This window comes from Dromiciops gliroides, chromosome 3, assembly GCF_019393635.1.
Source record: "Dromiciops gliroides isolate mDroGli1 chromosome 3, mDroGli1.pri, whole genome shotgun sequence".
In the NCBI taxonomy this organism is placed as follows: domain Eukaryota; kingdom Metazoa; phylum Chordata; class Mammalia; order Microbiotheria; family Microbiotheriidae; genus Dromiciops; species Dromiciops gliroides.
In genome coordinates, this window is record NC_057863.1 from 658,465,877 (window position 1) to 658,489,222 (window position 23,346).

General features: G+C 38.8%; 1 protein-coding gene across 2 annotated transcripts in view; it reads left to right on the forward strand.

The window, feature by feature from the left end:
- The window catches only part of LOC122746600 (zinc finger protein 883-like), a 28,010-nt gene extending 4,820 nt beyond the window's left edge, over positions 1-23,190 (forward strand). Inside the window, exons 3-5 of one of the 2 annotated variants that reach the window (XR_006355556.1) lie at positions 1,217-1,312; positions 3,645-5,797; positions 23,153-23,190. Coding sequence is in view for 1 of the 2 variants with exons in the window: in XM_043992346.1 (XP_043848281.1) it covers positions 1,217-1,312; positions 3,645-5,389 (1,841 nt within the window). In the remaining variant the exon portion in view is untranslated. Of the gene's footprint in view, positions 1-1,216; positions 1,313-3,644; positions 6,296-23,152 lie in introns of those variants that run through there. The other variant, XM_043992346.1, reaches the window with a different exon arrangement.
- Positions 23,191-23,346: the final 156 nt, after the last annotated feature.

The window sequence follows — 23,346 nt, forward strand, 5'->3', positions numbered from 1 at the left end:
GAAAACTGGTCAGGCAGCTTCTCCTTGGAGATGGGCAGTAAAGGGAGCCCCCTCCCTCCCAGAGTAGCCCCTTCCTCTTTGGGTTGGGCCTGGTCTTTGGAGTGTTCTTCCTATTGTGAGATTTAAAATTGGATATTAGATCATAAATCTCCCCTACTTAACCTTTCCCTTAATTTATCTCCCAGACTAGTAAATGGAAGAAGCTTTTGGTTTTCTAGATAGACCTTTTATTGTTATTGTAGTCACAAGGTGATGTTGATTAGAAGGATAGGAAAGTAGAAACACAATACAAATCCTCTTAAGTCTAAGCTTAGTCTATATTCCTTATAAAAACTCACCAAACCGAAGGCCACCTTTGGAGAGAGAGACCGTCTGTGCAGCGCTGTCAGGAGACCAGCTGAGCAGGCCAGCAAAAAAGCCCCACTTCCATTCTCTCCACCCTGGAAGTCGAGTGCGCCGCAGGCAGTCTGACATGCACAGCAGGCGGACTGTTCGTCTCCTCCCCAAAAGGGTGGTCCTTCAAAAACTGGCGTCTTTCAGTTATCCTAACTGACTGTTAAAAACCTTTCATATTTTTTTACCACACTATTAACATGCCTAAAGTTGTAGCTCACTGCTCCTAGTCTTACCCTCAGAAGCCTAGTATACCAACATACCTCTCCTGAATTCCAGTGCAAATGGTGGGAAAAGAAGTGAAGAGAATAAGCATTGATACATCTACTTAGCAGGCCCTGTGCTAGGAGCTTTCTTGACAAATATTAGCTAATGTGATCCTCACAAATCTGTGAGGTAGATGATATTTTACAGTTGAGGAAAGTGAGGCGCACAGAGCTTAAGTGGGTTGCCTGGGGCTCTTAGCTCATTAGTGTCTGAGACTGGGTTTGAACTCAGGCTTCCTGAATCCAGGCCCAAGGTGCTCATATAATGGAATCTATGGACTCAGCCTTATGGCTGCATCATAGGGACTGAGCTCTCAGATAATGGAATTCTTCTGTGAAGGAAGTTGAGAACACAGGATTTTCTGATTCCAGATTGGCTTCCAAATGATCTCCTGCCCACCACCCACCAAAGCTCCCAACAATCAATCCCATGGAAACCCTCCTTGAGGAGCCCTGGGATCCATCCTGTGACCCTTCTTGCATGTCCCCCTTCCCTAAAGAGAACTAAATCACAATTGTCTCTTCATCCACATCCCTTCCTTATTCCTCATGGCCAGGACTTCCAGGGCCCAGAGAAGATTTGATCTCCCATTTTGAGCAAGAGGAAGCACCTTGGATGCTGGAGGGAGAAGGCCCAAGCAACCTTTGTCCAGGTAAGTGAGGTTAGAGGAGATGTATGAGGGCTGTTATCACCAGAGGTAGCTCCATGTCACAGGGAAGGGACTGCTAGATTTGGAGGCAGGAAGGACTTCACTTTTTCCAGATACTTTTAGCAGTAAGATCCTGGGCAAGTCACTGAACCTCAGTTTCCCCATCTGTGAAATGAAGGGGTTGGACATCATGGCCTTTCACTTCCCTTGCAGGAATAAAACTATGCTTCTGTAATATCTATTGTTTGGAACTTGGGTCATGGAAGTCTCTTGAAAGAATTTCAAAAGGGCTCAGGCTGTCTAATATGACTTCTACAAACTCTACCACTGAGACCCATGCCGTCAAGTCTATATTTGGTCCATGAATATTGATTTTTGTGAATAGGTACAGTTTTCAATCCATAATTAAATAATGCAAAGTAAAATAATTAAATAGCACAAAGAATACAAAATAAAATACAATATAAAATACCAAAATACAGAACTAGATACAATTCTCAATAATTAAATAATTTCATATAATACAATTTTCAATTCCATACCATTTATAGATCTGAATACAATATAAGAAATGTTGCATACAATATTGAAAATCACTACATAGCAAGAGAACTATTTCACGTGCTAAGGCACATGAAATTTACAAATGACTGGTGATGTATCCAATCTGATCAATAAAGAGAAAGAAGGACCACAACCTTATAAAAAAGTATAAACAACAACTGGTATTTGAAGAAACGATTGAAAGTACAGTTGAGGGTCAGCTCAGTGGCTCAGTGGATAAAGCACCGGCCCTGGATTCAGGAGGACCTGAGTTCAAATCCGGCATCAGACACTTGACACTTACTAGCTGTGTGACCTTGGGCAAGTCACTTAACCCCAAATGCCTCACTAAAAAAAAAAAAAAAAAAGTACAGTTGAGGTCCTGCAAAGGGGTGGGAAGAGGGGAGAAGCTGGGCTGGGGAGTTATGGGCCTCCAGAGACTGCAGAGTTCTTGTCTCTGGTTAGTCTTGGGGTGTGGGGTCCTTGGTGGTTGGGGTGTTGCTGTGGAATCCAGCAGCTAATGGCCACACGTGTAGGAGAGGACAGAGGTCTCAGAGTACCCCACCCCACCTGACCCCCACTGAGATTTCCTGCCCTTACCTGTATGTTGTCCTAAAGAACAGAAGAGACCCCCCACTGGGGCTGCAGTGTCTATGGCTGATACCTGGGCTGCACAGCCTGACATTAGGCTACTTGTCTGAGGGTGGGGAATACTGGACCTGACTGGAGCAAGAATGGCCATCAGATCGCTCCTCCAGCACCAAGGTTTAAGATTTCTCTTCTTAAAGGCATCCTTCGACCAGAAGCCAATTCAGAGAACATAATGTTAAGCTCTGGGAATTCCCCAGGATATGCTGACATAGCCACTGAAAGGCAGTGATAAAGAGGTAAATACGGTCGTTATGGATGGAAATAATCACTAGAAGACTGTTGGGACTGATTGCTTAAGTGATTATTGCTGAGTCTTGGTACTTAGGAATTATACCCGTCTATTACAGTGTGACATATGGGTTTCCTGCCAACACTCAGAGAAATTTTAAGGGATACCCTCCCAAAGAAACTATTTTTCAAACAGCTGAGTAAAAAATAACATTCCCTACATTTTTACTAAGTACATTCAAATTGACTACAGAATGTGGCTAGAAGTATAGCTTAGAAATCCAACCACATTTGCATTTTTAAAAGGGTGCTTTTAATAAATCAGTTTTTGACAATATCTTATACTATTCCTTTGGCATTGACTCATCCTTATGCAGCAACATCTATAAAATGATTCTATAGACATGCCAAGTATACTACTTCCATTGGGCACTTGTTTAAACCACTGCTTAATACAGTGGTCTGTACACACACTTACAAATACAAACAGGTGAATATACCATTATAAGTTTTTCTTTAAATAAAAAGAATGTGCAGTGGGGAAAGGTCCTCTAGTACTATGGACAGAGCATGCTCAGTAATAGGATTGGAGTTGTCTCCGCTGGAGGGATGTTGGTCAAGTCACTCAACCATTCTGAGCTCATGGCCCCAGTTGTGAATATTATGATAATGCTGGGCGTGCCTGTATCAGGTTTGTTGTGAGGATGCAATGTTTTGTATGTGAAACTCTGTAAATTAAATCATCCTGGGGATGTGAGCTAATTGTATTTTGATCTGATTAAATCTGTCCATTTAAATTTGAAGACTCTTCTCTTTCCCCTAGGGAAATACATAATAAATCAGTTCACTTTCTGACAGTGGATATGTGTATGTGTCCTTATAAATGTTTTTTTTTGGTTGTTGTTTCCCTTAGATGGAGAGACTAGGCTCAAAATGAGGGAGACTAGTGTAAAGCCCAGCATTTCTGTGGAAGAATCACAACAGCTGAATTTCATGAATGATGGTCACTGCAACCTCAATTTGAGAGAAATCTGTGACTCTGATGTCAAGATAGAGAAAAAGCAAAAGCATTGTCATAAATTTGATGAAGATGGAAAGAGTTTCAGACAATGTTCAGTCCTAATTCATTGTAAGAAAAGGACCTCAGGGAATCGCTGTTCTCAGGATAGAAAGTATAGGGTCTGCTTTACTGAACAGGCAAAGCTTGTTGAGTCTCATGAGAAGCCTCCTGAAGTGCAGCCTTATCGATGTAATCAATGGGAGATGGCCATCGGCTCGAATTCAGACCTAATTAGACATCAGAAAAGTCATACTGAAAAAATACTTTTTATATGTAATGAAGGTGATGAGGCCTTCAGTTGTAATTCAAAGCTCATTGACCACCAGAAAATTCAGAATGGAAAGAAACATGGATATAATGAATCTGGTAAAGTCTTTAAGCAACAGTCATCCCCTGTTCACCATCAGAAATTTCATATTAGTGAAAAACTATATAAATGTATGGTTTGTGGAAAGGCCTTCAGGCAACAGTCATCTCTTATTTCCCACCAGAGAATTCATACTAGAGAGAAATCTCATGAATGTCTTGAATATGGTAAGCCTATCAGTGAAAAGGTTTCCATTATTGTACATCAGAGAAAGCACACTGGAAAGAAACTTTATGAATGTAATGATTGTGGAAAGACTTTCAGTAAGAGCTCTAATCTTGCTCTGCATCAGAGAATCCACACTGGAGTTAAACCTTATGACTGTAATCAATGTGGAAAGACTTTCAAATGTAGAAGCAATCTTGCTATACATCAGAAAATTCACAGTGGAGAGAAACCTTATAATTGTATTCAATGTGGGAAGACTTTCAGACAAAGCTTCAGTCTTGTTGTACATCAGAGAATCCACAGTGGAGAGAAACCTTATGAATGTAGTCAGTGTGGAAAGACTTACACGCGGAATTCTCATCTTACCCGACATCTGAGAATCCACACTGGAGAGAAACCTTATAATTGTTTTCAATGTGGGAAGACTTACAGATACTGTTCTAGTCTGACTAAACATAAGAGAATCCATACTGGAAAGAAACCATATGAATGTACTTATTGTGGAAAGACTTTCACACAAAGCTCCCATCTTGTTCAACATAAAAGAATCCACACTGGAGAAAGACCTTATGAATGTAATCAATGTGGAAAGGCTTTCAGATGTAGCTCCAGTTTTACCGGACATCAGAAAATCCACACTGGTGAGAAATCTTATGAATGTGATCAATGTGGAAACGCTTTCACATGCAACTCCAGTCTTCTTGAACATGAGAGAATCCACACTGGAGAGAAGCCTTATGAATGTATTCATTGTGGAAAGGCTTTCAGATACAACTCCAGTCTTGCTGAACATAAGAGAATCCACACTGGAGAAACACCTTATGAATGTAATCAATGTGGAAAGGCTTTCAGATATAGCTCCAGTTTTACTGTACATCAGAAAATCCACACTGGTGAGAAATCTTATGAATGTGATCAATGTGGAAAGGCTTTCAGATGCAACTCCAGTCTTGCTGAACATAAGAGAATCCACACTGGAGAGAAACTTTATGAATGTAATCAATGCGGAAAGGCTTTCAGATGCAGGTCTGGTCTTGGTAAACATCAGAAAAATCTTCACTAGGGAGAAACATGAATGTAATTAATGTGGTCAAACCTTTCAGCAGCAGTCATCCCTTATTTTCCATAGGAGAATTCAAACTTGATAGAAACCTCATCACTGTAATGAATGATCAATGGCATTGAAAAGGAGTATGAAGCTTGTTAGATATAAGAACATTTGTTTTGGATAGAAGCACAATTTAAACTCATTGTGGTAAGACCTTCAGTCAGAGATTATCTTTTTACATCAGAGGATGAATTGTGGAGAGAAACCTTGTGGATATGCTCAGTGGGGAAATACCTTTTGCTGACAGGACAAACTATCCATCAGAATATCCAAATTAGAAAGAGGACTTATAAAAACAATGATCACGGGAAAGCCTTGACATGGATTCAGACTTGACTGTACATTGGAGAAATTATGCTGGAGGTAAAACTTATGGATTTAATTAATTAACAAGGAAAGACCTCTTGCTTCAGCCCAGACCTAGGCAACCCAAATTTCATACTGTGCAGAAAGCCCTGTATATGTATTTTTTCCCTCTGTGTGATAAAATAATGGAATTTGGCAGACACCCAGGGGTCCCACCTGATTGCTTTAGTATTGTTTGAGAAACTGACTAAGTACCTACTTGGGATGATTAGATACAGGCCACATTTGGCCTGCCCTGAGTGACGTATACTACTGACATCACCAGGGGACCACTCTCGGCCAAGCAACTTGAAGGACCTCCCTTTTGGGGGAGGGAGAGGAAAGGTAGAAAAAGAGAATGCTGAGGCTGGGGCTCTCTTTCCTGTTGGTGTGTTTCTGAGAGTGGACTGGGGAGGGGCTGCACAGCTGACTCCCATAGAAACTATGGACTCCAGGTGGTGAGTTAATAGAAACGAGGCCAGCTCTTTGAATTAGCTGAGCTGGAAGCAAGTTTGGGGATTGAGTCAGTCTTTGATAGAGCCAAGGAGCTTATCCATTTTTCTCTTCCCCATTCCTTTGTTACTGGCTTTATTAATTTCACCTTTGTTATATATTTTATTCCCATTAATAAAGCCTGATTTGTTTGTGGAAAAGAGGCTGTTAATCTCCTTTCTTATTGGCCTGGGAGAAATAACTAAAAAAGGCAGTTTGGAAGAGAGGAAACTTTGGACCTAGAGGTCCCTCATTATTTTCTGAACCCCAATATGATGGTGAGCCACCCAATTAACTCTCCCCATATTAAATTTGGCCCCTACATCTGAAATGCTGTTTTTTCAGTACTCCTCAATAGTAGTCCATATCATTCATATACATATGACTTCACCAACAATTCCCCAGTTGATTAATAATCACTATTTAAATGCTTGGTATTATTATTCTTTGGGTCAAAAGTCTCCTAGTAGAATTATTGGCTAAAAGATATGGACAGTTTAGTCACTTTTATTATAATTTAAATTATTATTCAGAATGGTGTAGAGGATGGTAGTATGTTATAATGATGGGACACTGGGTTTACAGTAAGGAAGACTTGGATTCAAATGTATTCTCAGATGTATTCTTGTTGCATAACTCTGGACAAAGAAGAACCTTTCTGTGCCTCGTTTTACTCATCTGTAAAATGATCAGGTTGGCCTCAGTAGTTTCTGTGATGTCTTCTGACTCAGAATATTTGTTCCCATGTTTCTACGTCTCTGCACAGTCTCTCCTAGTATTCTGGGAAAGAGGCCCCAAAGGACCAAAATTCAAACTGTATTAGAAACTTTTGTAGTACTTAAAAATAGGAAACTTGAAAAATTGAACATATCAGGTGCATAATATACAGAAAATTGGAGCTAGAGCCAAGATGCTTGCCTAACTTACAGTACACCTGTTTTAACACCTTAAAAAATATACCTAAATAAATAATGAACAAAAGAGACAACAAAAATCTCAGCAAATCATTTTTAAAAAAATTTTTTTTGCATGGCAATAAGGGTTAAGTGACTTGCCCAGGGTCACACAGCTAGTTAAGTGTCAAGTGTCTGAGGCTGGATTTGAACTCAGGTCCTCCTGAATCCAAAGCCAGTGCTTTATCCACTGCACCACCCAGAAGCCCCTCAGCAAATCATTTTTATAGCCTGGGGTAGTTGAGGAAGACATAAAGAGGTCTGAGAACACTGCGGTAGGAGTTGTCTGGGAGCATGATGCAATGGAATTGGCATTGATTGGTGGCTTTGGAGATGACAGCAGCAGATGTAGAAGCACTGGAGAGGTAAGGGCATTGTTTATTTGGTCATAAAGAGATACTTTGGGACCCCAGAGCTTTTAATGGGCACAGGATCAGGAGATATTTGGCAGTCCCGTCATCCATCACCAATTTTGCTGTGTGGTAAAAAAATTATTTGTGGTAAAGATATATATTGGAAGTTTTAGCTGAATCATTTGAGAGATTGCGCATGCTACTGAAGCGGGTTTTGAAGGACCTCCCTTTTGGGGAGGAGACTACGACAAACTTCTGGGACGCCAGCTTAAAAGTGAGGGAGGAATGGAAGTTTGCTTTCTCTGGCTTTTAAACTTAGCCGGGGAGGCGTGCAGGTGAGAGGAAACACGTGGTTGGTGTTCAACTTTGGGTGTGCTGGTTCTCGGCCTGGCGGGCAGTTTGGGATTCGGTGAGTTTTATAAAGGAAAATAGACTAAGCTTAGATCTAAGATTATTCATTTGTATTTCTACTTCCCTATTTCCCTAATTGGCATCACCTTTTGTTGTCGAATTAATTCCCAAGCAATAAAAAGTAATCCCTCACAGATTAAAGCTCAGAAGCTTCTTTTCTTAGTGGTCTGATATATAGATATAGATATTGATATATAGATATAAGGGAAAAGTTAAAAGGGGGAGTTTAATGTTCGTGTATCCAATTTTGAATCTCACACCTGTCACTTTCAGGTTGGAGAAGTGCAGTCAAGGTCACAAAGAACCAGGTACCCTACCTGTGTAAGGCCCAGAACACACACCAAGAGGGCAGTAACCAAATTTTTTCCTTAATCACACCACTTTGAAATCACTAAAAACTCCAAGGCTGTAGACCTAGTAGTAAAAGCAGCAGAACATAAAAAGTAGTTCAGGCCAGACATTGACCCCAGTAGTGAACAACTCTAACATGAAGACCAAAGTCAAGAAATAGGTTGGAAAAATCCGACAACAAAAAGAACCTGACCATAAGTATCTATTATAGGGACAGGGAAGCTCAAGACCCAAACACAGAAATTGAGAATGGCTTGAAAACATATACAAAGCCTGAAAGAAAAATGCAGATTGGAAAGTTGCCCACCAGAATTACTGGAAGAACTAAAGAAAGATTTTTAAAAAGGAGCAAGAGTCTAAAAATCACATAAAAATGGTAGAGGAAAAATTGGGAAAACAAATTAAAAATAGAAGAAAATATGGCAGCAGAATAAACAGTTTAGTAAAAGGGGGCACAAAAAGTATTGGAAAAATAATTACTTAAAAATAATTGACTGGGGGTAGCTAGGTGGTGCAGTGGATAGAGCACCGGACCTGGATTCAGGAGGACCTGAGTTCAAATCCGGCCTCAGACACTTAACACTTACTAGCTGTGTGACCCTGGGCAAGTCACTTAACCCCAATTGCCTCACCAAAAAAAAAAAAAAAAAAATTGACTGGGAGCAGCTAGGTGGTGCAATGGATAATGCACTGGCCCTGGATTCAGGAGGACCTGAGGTCAAATGCAACAGACATTTGACATTAGCTGTGTGACCCTGGGCAAGTCACTTAACCCTCATTGCCCTGCAAAACAAAGAACAAGAATTGATCAAATGGCAAAAGTACAAAACTTCACTGCAGGAAATAACTCTTTAACAATGAACAATTATAATTGGTGAAGTGGAAGCTAGTCAGTCCACAAGACATTAAAAAACAATAAAAAAAAATACCCAATATGAAATATCTCAGCAAAAACAGGTGATTTGGAAAAGAGATCTGGGAGAGGTTTTTTGGTTTGTTTTGGGGATTTTTTGGGGGGGTTGTTTTTAAATTAATAGTATTTTATTGTTTTCCAGGTACATGTAAAGATAGTTTTCAACATTTGTTTTCATAAGATTTTTAGTTAAAAATTTTTTCTCCCTCTCTTCGCCCCCCAAGACAGAAAGCAATCTAATATAGGTTATATATGTATAATCATGTTAGACATATTTCTGCATTAGTCATGTTGTGAAAGAAGAATCAGAACACAAGGGAAAAACCTCAGAAAAGGGAAAAAAAGTAGAAACAGTATGGTTCAATCTGCATTCAGAATCCACAGTTCTTTTTTCTGGATGTGGAGAATATTTTCTATCATGAGTTCTTTGGGAATTGTCTTGGATCATTTGCACTGCTGAGAAAAGCCAAGTCTATCACAGTTGATCATCATACAACGTTGTCGTTACTGTGTACAATGCTCTGGTTCTGCTCACTTCACTCAGCATCGGTCCACTTAAGTCGTTCCAGGTTTTTCTGAAATCTGCCTGCTCATCGTTTCTTACAGCACTATAGTATTCCATTGCATTCATATACCACAACTTGTTCAGCCCTTCCCCAATTGATGGGCATTCCCTTGATTTCCAATTCTTTGCCACCACAAAGAGAGCTGCTATACACATTTTTGTACATGTGGGTCCTTTTCCCCTTTTTATGGTCTCTTTGGGATACAGGGCTGGTAGTGGTATTACTGGGTCAAAGTGTATGCACAGCAGGAGATATGTTTTTGTTTTTGTTTTTTAGTGAGGCAACTGGGGTTAAGTGACTTGCCCAGGGTCACACAGCTAGTAAGTGTTAAGTGTCTGAGGCCGAATTTGAACTCAGGTCCTCCTGAATCCAGGTCCGGTGCTCTATCCACTGCACCACCTAGCTGCCCCTCGGAGATATGTTTTACGAGTTATTGGACTATCTGAAAATTATGATTTAAAAATAGCATTTTGATGTTATATTTCAAGACATTATCAAGGAAAACTGACTAGCTATCATAACTCAAGGCCAAAGTAGAAACTCAGAGAATCCACTGACCACCTCCTAGACGAAATCCCCAAATAAAAACTCGGGGATATTCTAAACAAGCATCAGAACTCTTAGGGGAAGGAGAAAGTACTGTAAACAACCAGAAAGACAATTCAAATATGAAGGCACAATCAGGATCCCACAAGATTTAGCAGCCGCTACCTTTAAGGACTGGAAAATTTGTAATATGATATTCTGGATGATAAAGGAGATAGGATTAAAACTAAGAACATACACAGCAAAATTCATTATACTTTATAAGGGGGAAAATGAATACTAAATAGAGAACCTTTAAGCATTCTTAAAGAGTTTAGAGCTGAATAGGAAATTTAACATACACAAAATTCAAGTGAAGCATAAAAACATGAGTGAGTAATAATAATAAGGAACTTGAAAATCTTAAACTGTTACCATTCTTATGTGGGAAGATAATACATATATTTCTATAAGAACTTTATGATCATAAGGGTAGTTAAAAGGAGACTGCTTACACAAAGGGCATGGGTATGAGTATTGTCTGGAGATGATCTTAAAAAAAGAATGGAAGAATGAGAAAAAAGTATGCCCTGGGAGAGGGGAAGGGAAAAGAAGAATGGGTTAACAGAAAAGAAAAGAAACAAAAGGAAAATTTATAAAAACAACTTATAAAAAAGAGGTGTGCAAGGAAGAGTTTTTATGATGGAAAAATAAGAATTAATTGGGCATGTAACTTTAAAAAACCCTATTTAAATAATAAATTAAAAATAATTAAACACCAAATAGAAATCCTGAAAATCAAAGATTAGTAAAATTATAAGTAAAAAAACCCCATTTTTTTAATAAAATGTACACAAAAGTTATCAGCTAATTTGATTTTTAAAAGAAAAAATCAAATACTCATCAAAAATGAAACAGGTGAATATAAAATTAAATGAAGAAATTAACGTAATAATTAGGAGCCGTTTTGCCCAAGTATATGCCAATCTAACTCACAATATATTTGAAATGAATCTTTACAAAAATATAAGTTGCATAGATTTGTAAAAATGGAAATGAAGTATTTAAATAATCCTATCTGCTTAGCAAAGTAAATTAAACAAGTCATAAATGAACTCCCTAAGAGAAAAACTCCAGTAATCAGATATGCTTACAAGCAAATTTTATGAAACGTTTAACAACCAATTACAACACTATATGAACTATTTGAAAAAATAGTTATGGAAGGAGTCCTACCAAATTCCTTTTATGACAAATATAGTTTTATTACCTAAACCAGAGAGTTCAACAATTGAAAGAAAACTATAGACCAAGTTTTCTAATGAATATTGATTCAAAATTTAAAAATAAAGTACTAGCAAAGTCATTACAGAAATATGTCACAAAGATCACTGGATTTATACCAGGAACACAGTTCGTTCAATATTAGGATGTGAACAATTTTAATGGTCCCTAAAGGTAGTAAAAGCAGGCACAATAGAGTGCTCAGAGCATGGTTAGATACCAAAGACCCCAAGGTCATCCCACTGCATCCCAAGCCATTGCTCTGCATGCTAATTTAAAGGGAAAGCTGAGCCAATACATGGTTGGCTACAGTGGAGCAGAAAAGGAGTGGGTAGCTTTCAGAGATTTGTTGTACAGCACCACATTTATTCATGTGGGCCAGATTGCTCACAAGCATCAAGGTGTAACGATTGGAATGACGCCCCCTGCTGGAGACTTACTGTAGAAGAGTTCCCGCCCATGAAGCGAAGGTCTTTGAGGGCAAGACCAGGAGTCTTTTCTTTGGCGTCAGGAAGTGACGTGGGCGAGTGGGAGGAGGAAGGAAGAGACTGGCGCTCGGTCTCACGCTCTTTCCTTTGGACTCTGGTGGAGAGCGGAGCTAGAAATGTGCTCTCCCTTTAATAGATAGGAATCTAGGCCTTTCTCTCTCTCTTTATCAAATTCTTATTCTCCTTAATAAATGCTTAAAAGTCTAACTCTTGCTAAAGCTTATAATTTATTGGCGACCACTCATTAGATATTTTAGACAGTTTAGCTAGAATTTTAGCCCTTAACAAAGGATAGTTTGATAAAAATGAGGGGGAAATTTAGAAGCTGCTAATCAAGAACTCCACAGGATTTGCTAACAGAATAGTTCATCCATCTTTAAGAAGGCAACATTTAACTCCATGAAGAGCAAAGTGCAAGCAAAATATAGAGTGCGAGAAAAATACAGGATTTTTAGCTCAGCAAGAAGGCAGATGAAATTCAGTTTTATGCTGATAGTAACAATCCAGAGTGCTTTTATGATTCTATGAAAGCTATTTATAGGCCAAAACCCCAGGAAATATCTGAACTACTTAAGGCTGATAGAGTGGGGCACATAGGTGGCACAGTGGAGAACTGGCCCTGAAGTCAAGAATCTGAGTTCAAATCTCATCTCAGACATTTATTAATGTGTGACCCTGGACAAGTCACTTAACCCCAATTGCCTTAAACATACATCTGAGGCCATCTCCAGTCATCTTGATATCCATCTTGCCACTGGACCCAGATGGCTCTGGAGGAGAGTGAGGTTGGTGACAAGGAATGAAGGACAAACAACAATAAGAAGTGCTGATGGAGCTATATTGGTCAGTGATAAGGACATGATCCTGGAAAGGTGGTCTGAACACTTCCATAATGTTCTCAACAGACAGTCATTAACCAATACTGAAACCATTGACCATAGCCTCAGGTGCAAGTCAATCCCTCTCTAGTTGAATTTTCAGCTAAAGAAGAGGTATTTGATACCATTAGGCTCCTCCTGTGTGGCAAAATACTGGATGCTTCTTCTATTCCCAAGTAGATTTAGAAGGCAAGGGGTCCACTGCTCATACATGACCTGATGGAAACCTGGGTTATATTGTGAGGTTATCCCACAGGAAATCAAGGATACCTCCATTGTCCATCTCTGTAAAGGAAAAGGAAAGTCATGGGGTGGGGTGGGGGGGGGGTTGTCTTTCTCAGTCATTGCCAGTGTGTCAAGATAATGGAATGTGGTAGATGAGGAGATTTAGCAGATACTCAGGGGCCCACCTGGAGATTGATCTAAACTGATTGAATTGGGGGAGAGTGACTGACTGCTGACTGGCTCACTTCCAGTTAACTAGATTGTAAGCATATCTGGTTGGTATTTAAGAAGGTACTTAAGAGGGTATTGTTCTCAGAAGCTAAAAACTTTGAACTTTACATAGAGACCACCTTTGGGTCCAGTGAATCAATGAATTTGAATGATGCTAGCCAATCAGCTTGAAGAACCTCCCATTTCTGGGAGGGGAACATGAAGGAGGAAGAAGACACTGGCAAGAGAGTTCTTCCTCTTTTGGTGCGAGACATCAGCTTAGTGGCAGAGGACTTCAGAAGTGAGAGGTTTAGGAAGGCAAGGATTTTCAGGCTATAAGAAGTCTGTTCACAGGGGCAGCTAGGTGGCACAGTGGATAAAGCCCAGACCTGGATTCAGGAGGACCTGAGTTCAAATCCAGCTGCAGACACTTAACACTTACTAGCTGTGTTACCCTGGGCAAGTTACTTAGCCCTCATTGCCCCACCAAAAAAAAAAAAAAAGAAAGAAAGAAATCTGTTCTCAATCTTTCTCTTTCTTTTACTATCTTTCAAGAAACCCTTAAAAAACCTAAACTCATTTATCAGTGATTTTAGTCAGTTTCCCCCCAAAATTGGGGGAACAGATTAGAACCCACATTTAGAATTTTAAATTACACACCAGCAAGATTTTTGCCAGAGTTCACATCCTTCACCTTGATGATCATCATGAGAACCTAAACTAAAACATGAAAGTAGATGTCATAATATATATATATATATATATATATATATATATATATATATATTTTTTTTTTTTGGTGAGGCAATTGGGGTTAAGTGACTTGCCCAAGGTCACACAGCTAGTAAGTGTTAAGTGTCCGAGGCTGGATTTGAACTCAGGTACTCCTGACTCCAGGGCCGGTGCTCTATCCACTGCGCCATCTAGCTGCCCCAGATGTCATAATTTTAATGGAAGTATACTAGGGGGCAGCTAACTGGTACAGTGGATAAAGCACTGGCCCTGGATTCAGGAAGACCTTAATTCAAATATGACCTCAGACATTTGACACTTACTAGCTGTGTGACCCTGGGCAAGTCACTTAACCCTCATTGCCCTGCCAAAAAAAAAAAAAGGAAGTATACTTTTCAGACCAATTAAATGGGGGGGGGGAGTTATAGATAGAATGAAATAACATTCTCCAATCTATTGTTTACATGAATCACATATGAAATACAGAGAGGAAAATAATGAGGGAATGAACAAATTACTATTCATTCAATAAATCCCAAAACACAAGACCTTTAGTCTTGCTATCTGCCAAAGCAAGGACATCAAAAGGAATAAACAAGAAATATACATTATGCTTAAACAATCTTAGAAATAAATCCTTAGAGATATCAAAATTATATTGTCCAAATGCCTCACCATCTAAATTCATAAAGGAAGTACTAAATGAACTACAGGAATATATAGTAACACAATGTTAGGGGATTTGACTGTCCCTCTCTCAGCCATTGGTAAGTCACAAAGAGAATCAAAACAAGTGAAAAATATCAAAATGAAAAAATTGCTAGAGGAACTAAAAAATATTTATGATATCTTCTCAATGCTTTTTCTAATCAATATATATATTGTGGATCTTCTACTTTAAAAAGACCATATATTATTTTCCAGAGATATTGAAATTAATTGAAAAATGCAAAAGTAATAAATGCAGACCATGGCAACCAAAAATAGTAACTTGTTCAGAAGGGCAGCTAGGTGGCACAGTGGATAGAGTGCTTAGAGTCAGGAAGACTCATATTCCTGACTTCAAATCTGACCTCAGACACTTAACTACCTGTGTGGGAAATCACTTAACCCCATTTGCCTCAGTTTCTTCATTTGTAAAATGGACTGGAGAAGGAAATGGCAAACCATTTTGGAAAATCCCAAATAGGGTCAAAAAGACTCTTAACCTCTTTTTTTTTTCAGCTCAATGAGGGTTAAGTGACTTGCCCAGGGTCACACAGCTAGTAAGTGTCAATGTCTGAGGCTGGATTTGAACTTAGGTCCTCCTAAATCCAGGGCTGGTGTTTTACCCCCTGCACCACCTAGCTGCCCCCAAGAGTCTTAAACTCTTGAAAAATGACTCAGCAAGAATTGGTTCAGAAAACATGAACAAAAGACAGACCCAAATAAAGAATTAACAATAAAATGCTAAATAATGAAGGGGTTAATGAACAAATCAGATAATCATTATAGGAAATATAATGATGAAAAATACCAAATTCCTGGGATGCAGTGAATGTAGTTGGCAAGAGAAATAGCATATGTCTACCTAGATACATTAACAAATTAAGAAAAAAAGAATCAATTAACTGAATATTCATTAAAAATTAGAAAGCCAAATAAATAAGTATAAAAAACCACAAATGAGGAATTAAAATCAGAAAAAGAAATAGATAGCCTGGAAATAAAGAAGATATAGAAATTATCAATAAAATTAAAATCTTTGAAAAAAACAAAAGTATTTGAAAGGATTAATAAAATTCATAAATTGTTAGCCAAACTGGTTAAAAGGGGGAATAGGTTAAAAAACATAGGCAACCAAAATGGACAGGCTTGGAGTTCAGAGTGGTATGGGGAGGCTTGGGAAAATGGAGGGTGATAAGTATAGAGTAGGAAAAAAGACTGAGAGAAAGGAAAGAAAAAAGGGTCCCTAAATCCTATTAAAAATATTATAAAGGTGGCAGCTAGATGGCGCAGTGGATAGAGCACCGGCCCTGGAGTCAGGAGTACCTGAGTTCAAATCCGGTCTCAGACAGTTAACACTTACTGGCTGTGTGACCCTAGGCAAGTCACTTAACCCCAATTGCCTCACCAAAAACAAAAATATAATGTTTGGAAGATAACAGAAGGAAGACCACAAATAAGCAGTCTAGTTCCAAATTGCTCTACCAATTGTTTGAATCAGTTTACAACTTCGCCAAGAGTGCATTAATGTCTCATTTTCCCCAAATTCCCTACAATATTTGTCATTTTCCTCTGCTGTCCTATTATTCAATCTAATAGGTATGAGGTAGTACCCCAGAATTGTTTTGACCTGCATCTCTTCAATCAATAGTGAGTTGGAGGGGCAGCTAGGTAGCGCAGTGGATAAAGCACTGGCTTTGGATTCAGGAGGACCTGAGTTCAAATCCAGCCTCAGACACTTGACACTTAACTAGCTGTGTGATCTTGGGCAAGTCACTTAATCCTCATTGCCCTGCCATAAATAAATAAATAAGTAAATAAGTAAATAAATAAATAAATAAATAGTGAGTTGGAGCATTTTTTTTTCATATGGCTATAGTTAGCTTTGATTATTTCATCTGAAAAAATTTCATGTCTTTTGGTCATCTATCAATTGGGTAATGGCTTTTTTAAAAAAACTGAACTCAGTTCTCTGTGTTTGAGAAATGAGGCCTGTCAGACAAACTTGCTTCAAAATTTTTTCCTACCCCTCAAACCTATTTTAAAGATGTCATCATGGGGGAGCAGCTAGGTGGCGCAGTGGATTAAGCACCAGCCCTGGATTCAGGAGTACCTGAGTTCAAATCCGGCCTCACACTTGATGCTTACTAGCTGTGTGACCCTGGGCAAATCACTTAACCCCCATTGCCCCGCCAAAAAAACAAAACAAAACAAAAAGATGTCATCATGGGTTAGGTAGGTGGCACAGTGGGCAAAGCACAAGCCCTGGACCCAGGAGGCCCCAAGCCCAAATCTGGCCCAGACATAAGACACCCCACCCTGCCTGCCCTACAAAGAACAAGGATAAACAAAAAACAAATGCTTTACAGATATCATCCCTTCATATTCAGTTCAGACCTGTGTCCTCTGTCTGTGTATTCCTTTCAGCTACCCCAATTCTGAGAAAGTTCTTATGAGTTAGAAGTATTATCTTCCCATGTAGGAATGTAAACAGTTTAATATTTTAAAATCCCTCATGATTTATTTTTCCTGTTTACTTTTTTATGCTTCTCTAGGGTCTTATATTTGTAAGGCAAATTTTCTATTCAGTTCAGGTCTTTTCGTCACAAATGCCTGAAAGTCCTCTTTTTCATTGAAGTCTCATTTTTTCCTCTGAAAAATTATATTCAGTTTTGCTGGGATTCTTGGCTGTAGTCCCAGTTCCTTTGCCCTCTGGAATATCATATTCCATGCCCTCTTGTCTTTCAGTGCAGATGCTGATAGATCTTGTGTTATCCTTACTTTATCTCTACAGTATTTGAATCCCTTTTTTCTAGCCTCTTGTAATATTTTGTCCTTGACCCAGGAGCTCTGGAATTTGGCTGTAATATTCCTGGAGGTTTTCCTTTTGGGATCTCTTTCAGGAGGTTATCAGTGGATTCTTTCAATTCCTATTTTGCTTTCTGCTTCTAGAATATCAGGGCACTTTTCCGAAACAATCTCTTGGAAGTTGCTGTCTAAACTCTTATTTTGGTCATGTTTTTCAGGTAGTCTGATGATTTTCAAATTATCTCTCCTGCATCTATTTTCCAGGTCAGCTGTTTTTCCAAGGATATATTTCATATTGCCCTCTATTTTTTTTATTCATTTGGATTTGCTTTACTGTGTCTTGGTTTCTCATAAATTCACTAGCTTCCATTTGTTCAGTCCTAATTCTTAGGCAATCATTTTCTTCAGAGAGCTTTTGTATCTCCTTGTCCATTTGGCTTTTCAAGCTTTTGACTTTTTCTCATGACTCTACTGCATTGCTCTCATTTCTCTTTCCATTCTTTCCTCCACCTCTCTAAATCTTCCTTCTATCTCTCCTACTTTTTCCTTGAAGTCCCTTTTGAGCCCTTCCATAGCTTGAGACCAATTCATATTTTTCTTGGAAGCTTTTGATGTAGGGGCTCTGAAATTTTTATCCTCTTCTGAGGGTGCATCTTGATCTCCCTTGTCACTAAAGAAAATTTCAGTAGTTCTCAACTTTCTTTGCTTGCTCATCTTGCTGTCTTTTACTTGCCTTTTAACTCTCTTTTACAGTGGGGCCATACTTCCAAGTTACACTGTCCCATGCTTCAGAGGGTCCCAGGTGTTTTGGTTTGAGGGAGGATAGGTTTTTCTCTCACCTAGCCTGTTCTCTGGTCCAAAGATAAACTTAAGCCAACTTGCTAATTAGCAAGCCAGCAGAACTTTGTGTGCTGTGGTGGTTCTTAGCTCCGACAAGCCTGCACTGCCCGCCCCCCCCCCCCCACCTGGGACTTCCACTGCTCAGGATTTCTTCCTGGTTCCCTGCTGGGGTGGGATATCTGAATTCCTCCTTAGGTCCCACAGACACCCCTGTATTTTCCTCTCTGGCCAGGCTTTCAGTCCTCTCACCTGACCATAAGCTTAGTTCTAGAAGACACTGGTACTGCAGCTGATTCAGAGGTTCAGGGATTAGTTCCTCCTGTGCATCATGTCTGGTGTCTGTATCAGCACAATCATGGGGTTGGACTCTTCTTGCAGCCCAGTATGGTCCCCTTTAATCTGTCTTTGGCTGGAAAATAATCTCAGCACGTCTTTTTGTGGGTTTTGCTGCTATAGGGTTGTTTTTGTTGTTGTTGCTGTTTTGGGGGTAATTGTGTCAGGAGCTCTGTGCATTTAATGTCTTTCCCAAATTTATTTTATTTTATATTTTGTGGGGTAATGAGGGTTAAGTGACTTGCCCAGGGTCACACAGCTAGTAAGTGTCAAGTGTCTAAGGCCAGATTTGAACTTAGGTCCTCCTGAATCCAGAGCCAGTTTTCTATCTGCTATGCCACCACCCAACTGTCCCCAATTTAATTTTTTTAAGATATAATCCCTTCATATTCAACTCACACCTGTGCCCTCTGTCTAAACATACTCCATCCAGCTGCCATAATAATGAGGAAGTTGTTATGAGTTACAAGTATCATCTTCCCATGTGGGAATGGAAACAGTTTAACCTTTTAATGTTCTATATGATTTCTTTTTCTTGTTTGCCATGTTATACTTCTCTACCGTCTTGTATTTGAAAATCAGATTTTCCATTCAGCTTCTGTCTTTTCATCAAGAATGCCTGAACATCCTCTCTATCATTGAAGTTGCGTTTTCTCCCTGAGGGATTATATTCAGTTTTGCCGGGTAGGTGAATCTTGGTTGTAATCCTAGTTCTTTTGCTCTCCAGAATATCATATTCCAAGGCCTCCTATCATTTAATATAGAAGCTCCTAGATCTTGTGTTATCCTGGCATTGGCTCCACAATACTGGAATTGTTTCTTTCTGGCTGCTTATAACACTTTCTCCTTGACCTGGGAGCTCTGGAATTTGGCTATAATATTCCTGGAAGTTTTAATTTTGGGATCTCTTTCTGGAGGTAATCAGTGGAGTCTTTCAATTTCAATTTTACCTTCTGATTCTAGAATATCAGGGCAATTTTCCCTGACAATTTCTTGGAAGACAATATCTAGGCTCTTTTTTTGATCATGGATTTCAGTTAGGCCAATAATTTTCAAAATATCTCTCCTGGATCCATTTTCCAAGCCAATTGTTCTTCCAATGAGATATTTCACATTGCCTTCTATTTTTTCATACTTTTGGTTTTGTTTTGTTGTTTCTTGAGTTCTCAGAAAGTCATTCGTTTCCATTTGCTCAATCCTAATTTTTAAGGAGTTATTTTCTCCTGAGAACTTTTGTACCTCCAGGGTTGAGGGTGCACTGTCCCAAGTTTCAAGGTGTTTGTATAGCTGTTTTCATAGATACTTCTAGGAATTTGTAGGTTTTTAGTTCTTCCAAGGTGGTATGATTTAATTCTATCGGCCTGTACTCTGGTCTGCAAGCAACCACAGGCCTGATTTTCTGCCCTGCTCTACTGTGGCTGTAAGCTCTTGTGTGCTTATACTTCTCCCCTACCTGGAACCTCCACCCAAGACTGTGACCTGTTTCCTAGTATGGGCAAAATAACAGAGTCCTGCCTCAGTGCTAGCAAAAAGATACCTGTAAAAAAAGGGAGGGGCAGCTAGATGGTGCAGTGCATAAAGCATCGACCCTGGATTCAGGAGGACCTGAGTTCAAATCTGGCCTCAGAAACTTGACATTTACTAGCTGTGTGACCCTGGACAAGTCACTTAACCCTCATTTCCTTGCAAAAAAAAAAAAGATCTTTATAATTTCTTTCTGGCTCACTGTTTGCCCCCCTTACTATCTATGAGCTGAGTTCCAAAAGCAGTTGCTGCCACTAATGATTCAAAGGTTCCTGTGGCCTCCTCTTGGTTCACTGGGGCTGGGTCTGCACTGGAGTTGGGTCTGCACTGGCACAGCCTGTGCAGGCGTGTGCTTTATTCTCACCTGGGTATTACAGACCTCTCCTACCAATCTTCTAAATTGTCTTGTTCTTTTAATATTTCCTTTGTAATATCCATAACCAAGTATCTCAGCCTCCTTTCATACTAGGAAATTTATATTTCACAATCCTAGGCTTCTGCTCTAAATGACTTTTGGGTGAGGGAATTCTATCTACCAATGCACCTGTTCAACTTAAGAGTCCATAAAATTTGACTACAGCACTGAGAGATAAAATGACTTGCCCAGGCATGTAGAACCATGACGTAGTAAAGTGGGATTTGAAAACAGGTCTTGGTGTCTTTCTATCAACTACCATACTCCCTATACATTGCTCATGGCTAAGCCTTGCTAAAAGCATAAAACACAGTAATGAAACAATTTTATTTATATAATTATTTCCATCTCAATAAATTACCAAGGAATTCTTTATGGAATGAGACAAATTATAACAATATTCATCACAAAGACTAAATGGTGAAGAATCTCATTATTAATAATGATAAAAATAATAGTGACTTGTGGAGTCAAGATGGTAGGGAGAATACAAGAAATTGACTGAGGTCTCCCAATTTTCCCTCAGAAACAACATTAAATCAAGACTCTAAATGGATTCTGAAGCTATAGAACCTACAAAAAGACTGAGTGAAACAATCTTCCAGTTTAAGATAACTTAGAAGGATTTCAGGGAAGGTCTGTCTCACTTGTGTAAAAGTGGAGCACAGTCCAGCACAGGAGGTGTCTGGGAAGGCCAGCAGGAGACTTTTAGCAACAGCATAGTTCAGAACCTGATCTATGGTTATGATGACTTAGATTTTTCATTAGGTTACTTAGGAAATGCTTCATCTTAAAGAGTTGGAAAATAAAATTCTATTTAAAGGGGGAAAAAGAGTCCATGGAGTTTTATGAGAACAAAGTAATAGCCTATCATTTAGGGAATGGCTAAATAAATCATGGTACAGGAAAGTAATGAAATTTTACTGTGCTGTAAGAAAAAAATGAATATAATGAATATAGAGAACCATGCCAAGATTTACATAGTTTAACAGATAGTGAGGTCACCAAGCCACAAGAATAATGTGTTAAACTAAATAAAACAATACACATGAAAAACATTCACAAAACTCACAAAAGTGAATGATGAAAATTTGGGGGTGGGGGGGACTGGGCAATGACAGTTAAGTGACTTGCCCAGGGTCACACAGCTAGTAAGTGTCAAGTGTCTGAGGCTGGATTTGAACTCAGGTCCTCCTGAATCCAAGTCCAATGCTTTATCCACTGTGCCACCTAGCTGCCCCACAATGATAAAAAATTAAGACAAAGTATGGCTCCAAAGAACAGAGATAATGATATACTCCAACCCCAGTGCATTTATCACTGTTTTTCAGGGGGAATCCTTCAGTGAAGTATATTACTCATATTTTCAGATATTTTAATGTGATAACTCATTTTTCTGTTTTTTTAAATATATTTTATTTTATGATATGTATCTCTGGAAGGGTGAAGGGTAGGAATACTGGAAAGAACTTTGGTAATATTTGAAAAATAAAATATTCTAATACAATTTATATTTTTGCTTTTTAATATTTATTTTCCCTGTTACATATAAAATGCTTTAAAATTCTTTTTTTAAATTTTTGAGAGAGAAGAATTTGGAACTCAAAATCTTATAAAAATGAATTATTTCCATTTTGTTGGTTTTTTTGGTGGGGCAATGAGGATTAAGTGACTTGCCCAGGGTCACACAGCTAGTAAGTGTCAAGTGTTGGAGGCCAGATCTGAACTCAGGTTCTTCTGAATACAGAGCTGAACACAAGATCAAAATATAAAATGGATAATTTTGATTATACTAAATTAATTTTTTCACAAAGAAAACCAATGCAGCCAAGATGAGAAAGAAAGCATAAATCTGGAAAATAATTACAGCAAATGTCTCTGACAGAGGTCTCATTTCTCAATATTTATCCATTGCACCACCTAGCTGCCCCAAAAAATGAATGTTGAAAAAATTCTATTAAGAAAAAAAGAAAAATAATAATTAAAAATTAAAAATAAAGGGTAACCCCCCCCCATTCCAATACAATATCAATTGTCTGGGCAAACGCAGGCAAAGATACAGGTCTTGCAAATTCATTTTATGACACAAATGTTATTCTGATATCTGAACTAGAAAGAGCAAAAACAGGGAAAGAACATTATATGACAATTTTCCTAATGAATGTTGGTTAAAATTTTTTTTTTAATTATTAGCAAGGAGATAACATAAATATGTCATGAAGATCATAGAGTATGAGAACTTGGAATTCGTAGCAGGAAAGCAGAAATTGTTCAGTATTAGGTAAACTATCAGTAAAATTGTGCATATTAATAACAAAACCAACAGAAATCATAACATCTCTCTCTCTTTTTTTTTTTTTTTTGCAGGCAATGGGAGTTAAGTGACTTGCCCATGGTCACACAGCTAGTAAGTGTCAAGTGTTTGAGGCCGGATTTGAACTTGGGTCCTCCTGAATCCAGGGTCAGTGCTCTATCTACTGCACCACCTAGCTTCCCCATAACATCTCAATAGATGCAGAAAAAGCTTTAGAGAAAAGACAACACCCATTCCTAGTAAAAAC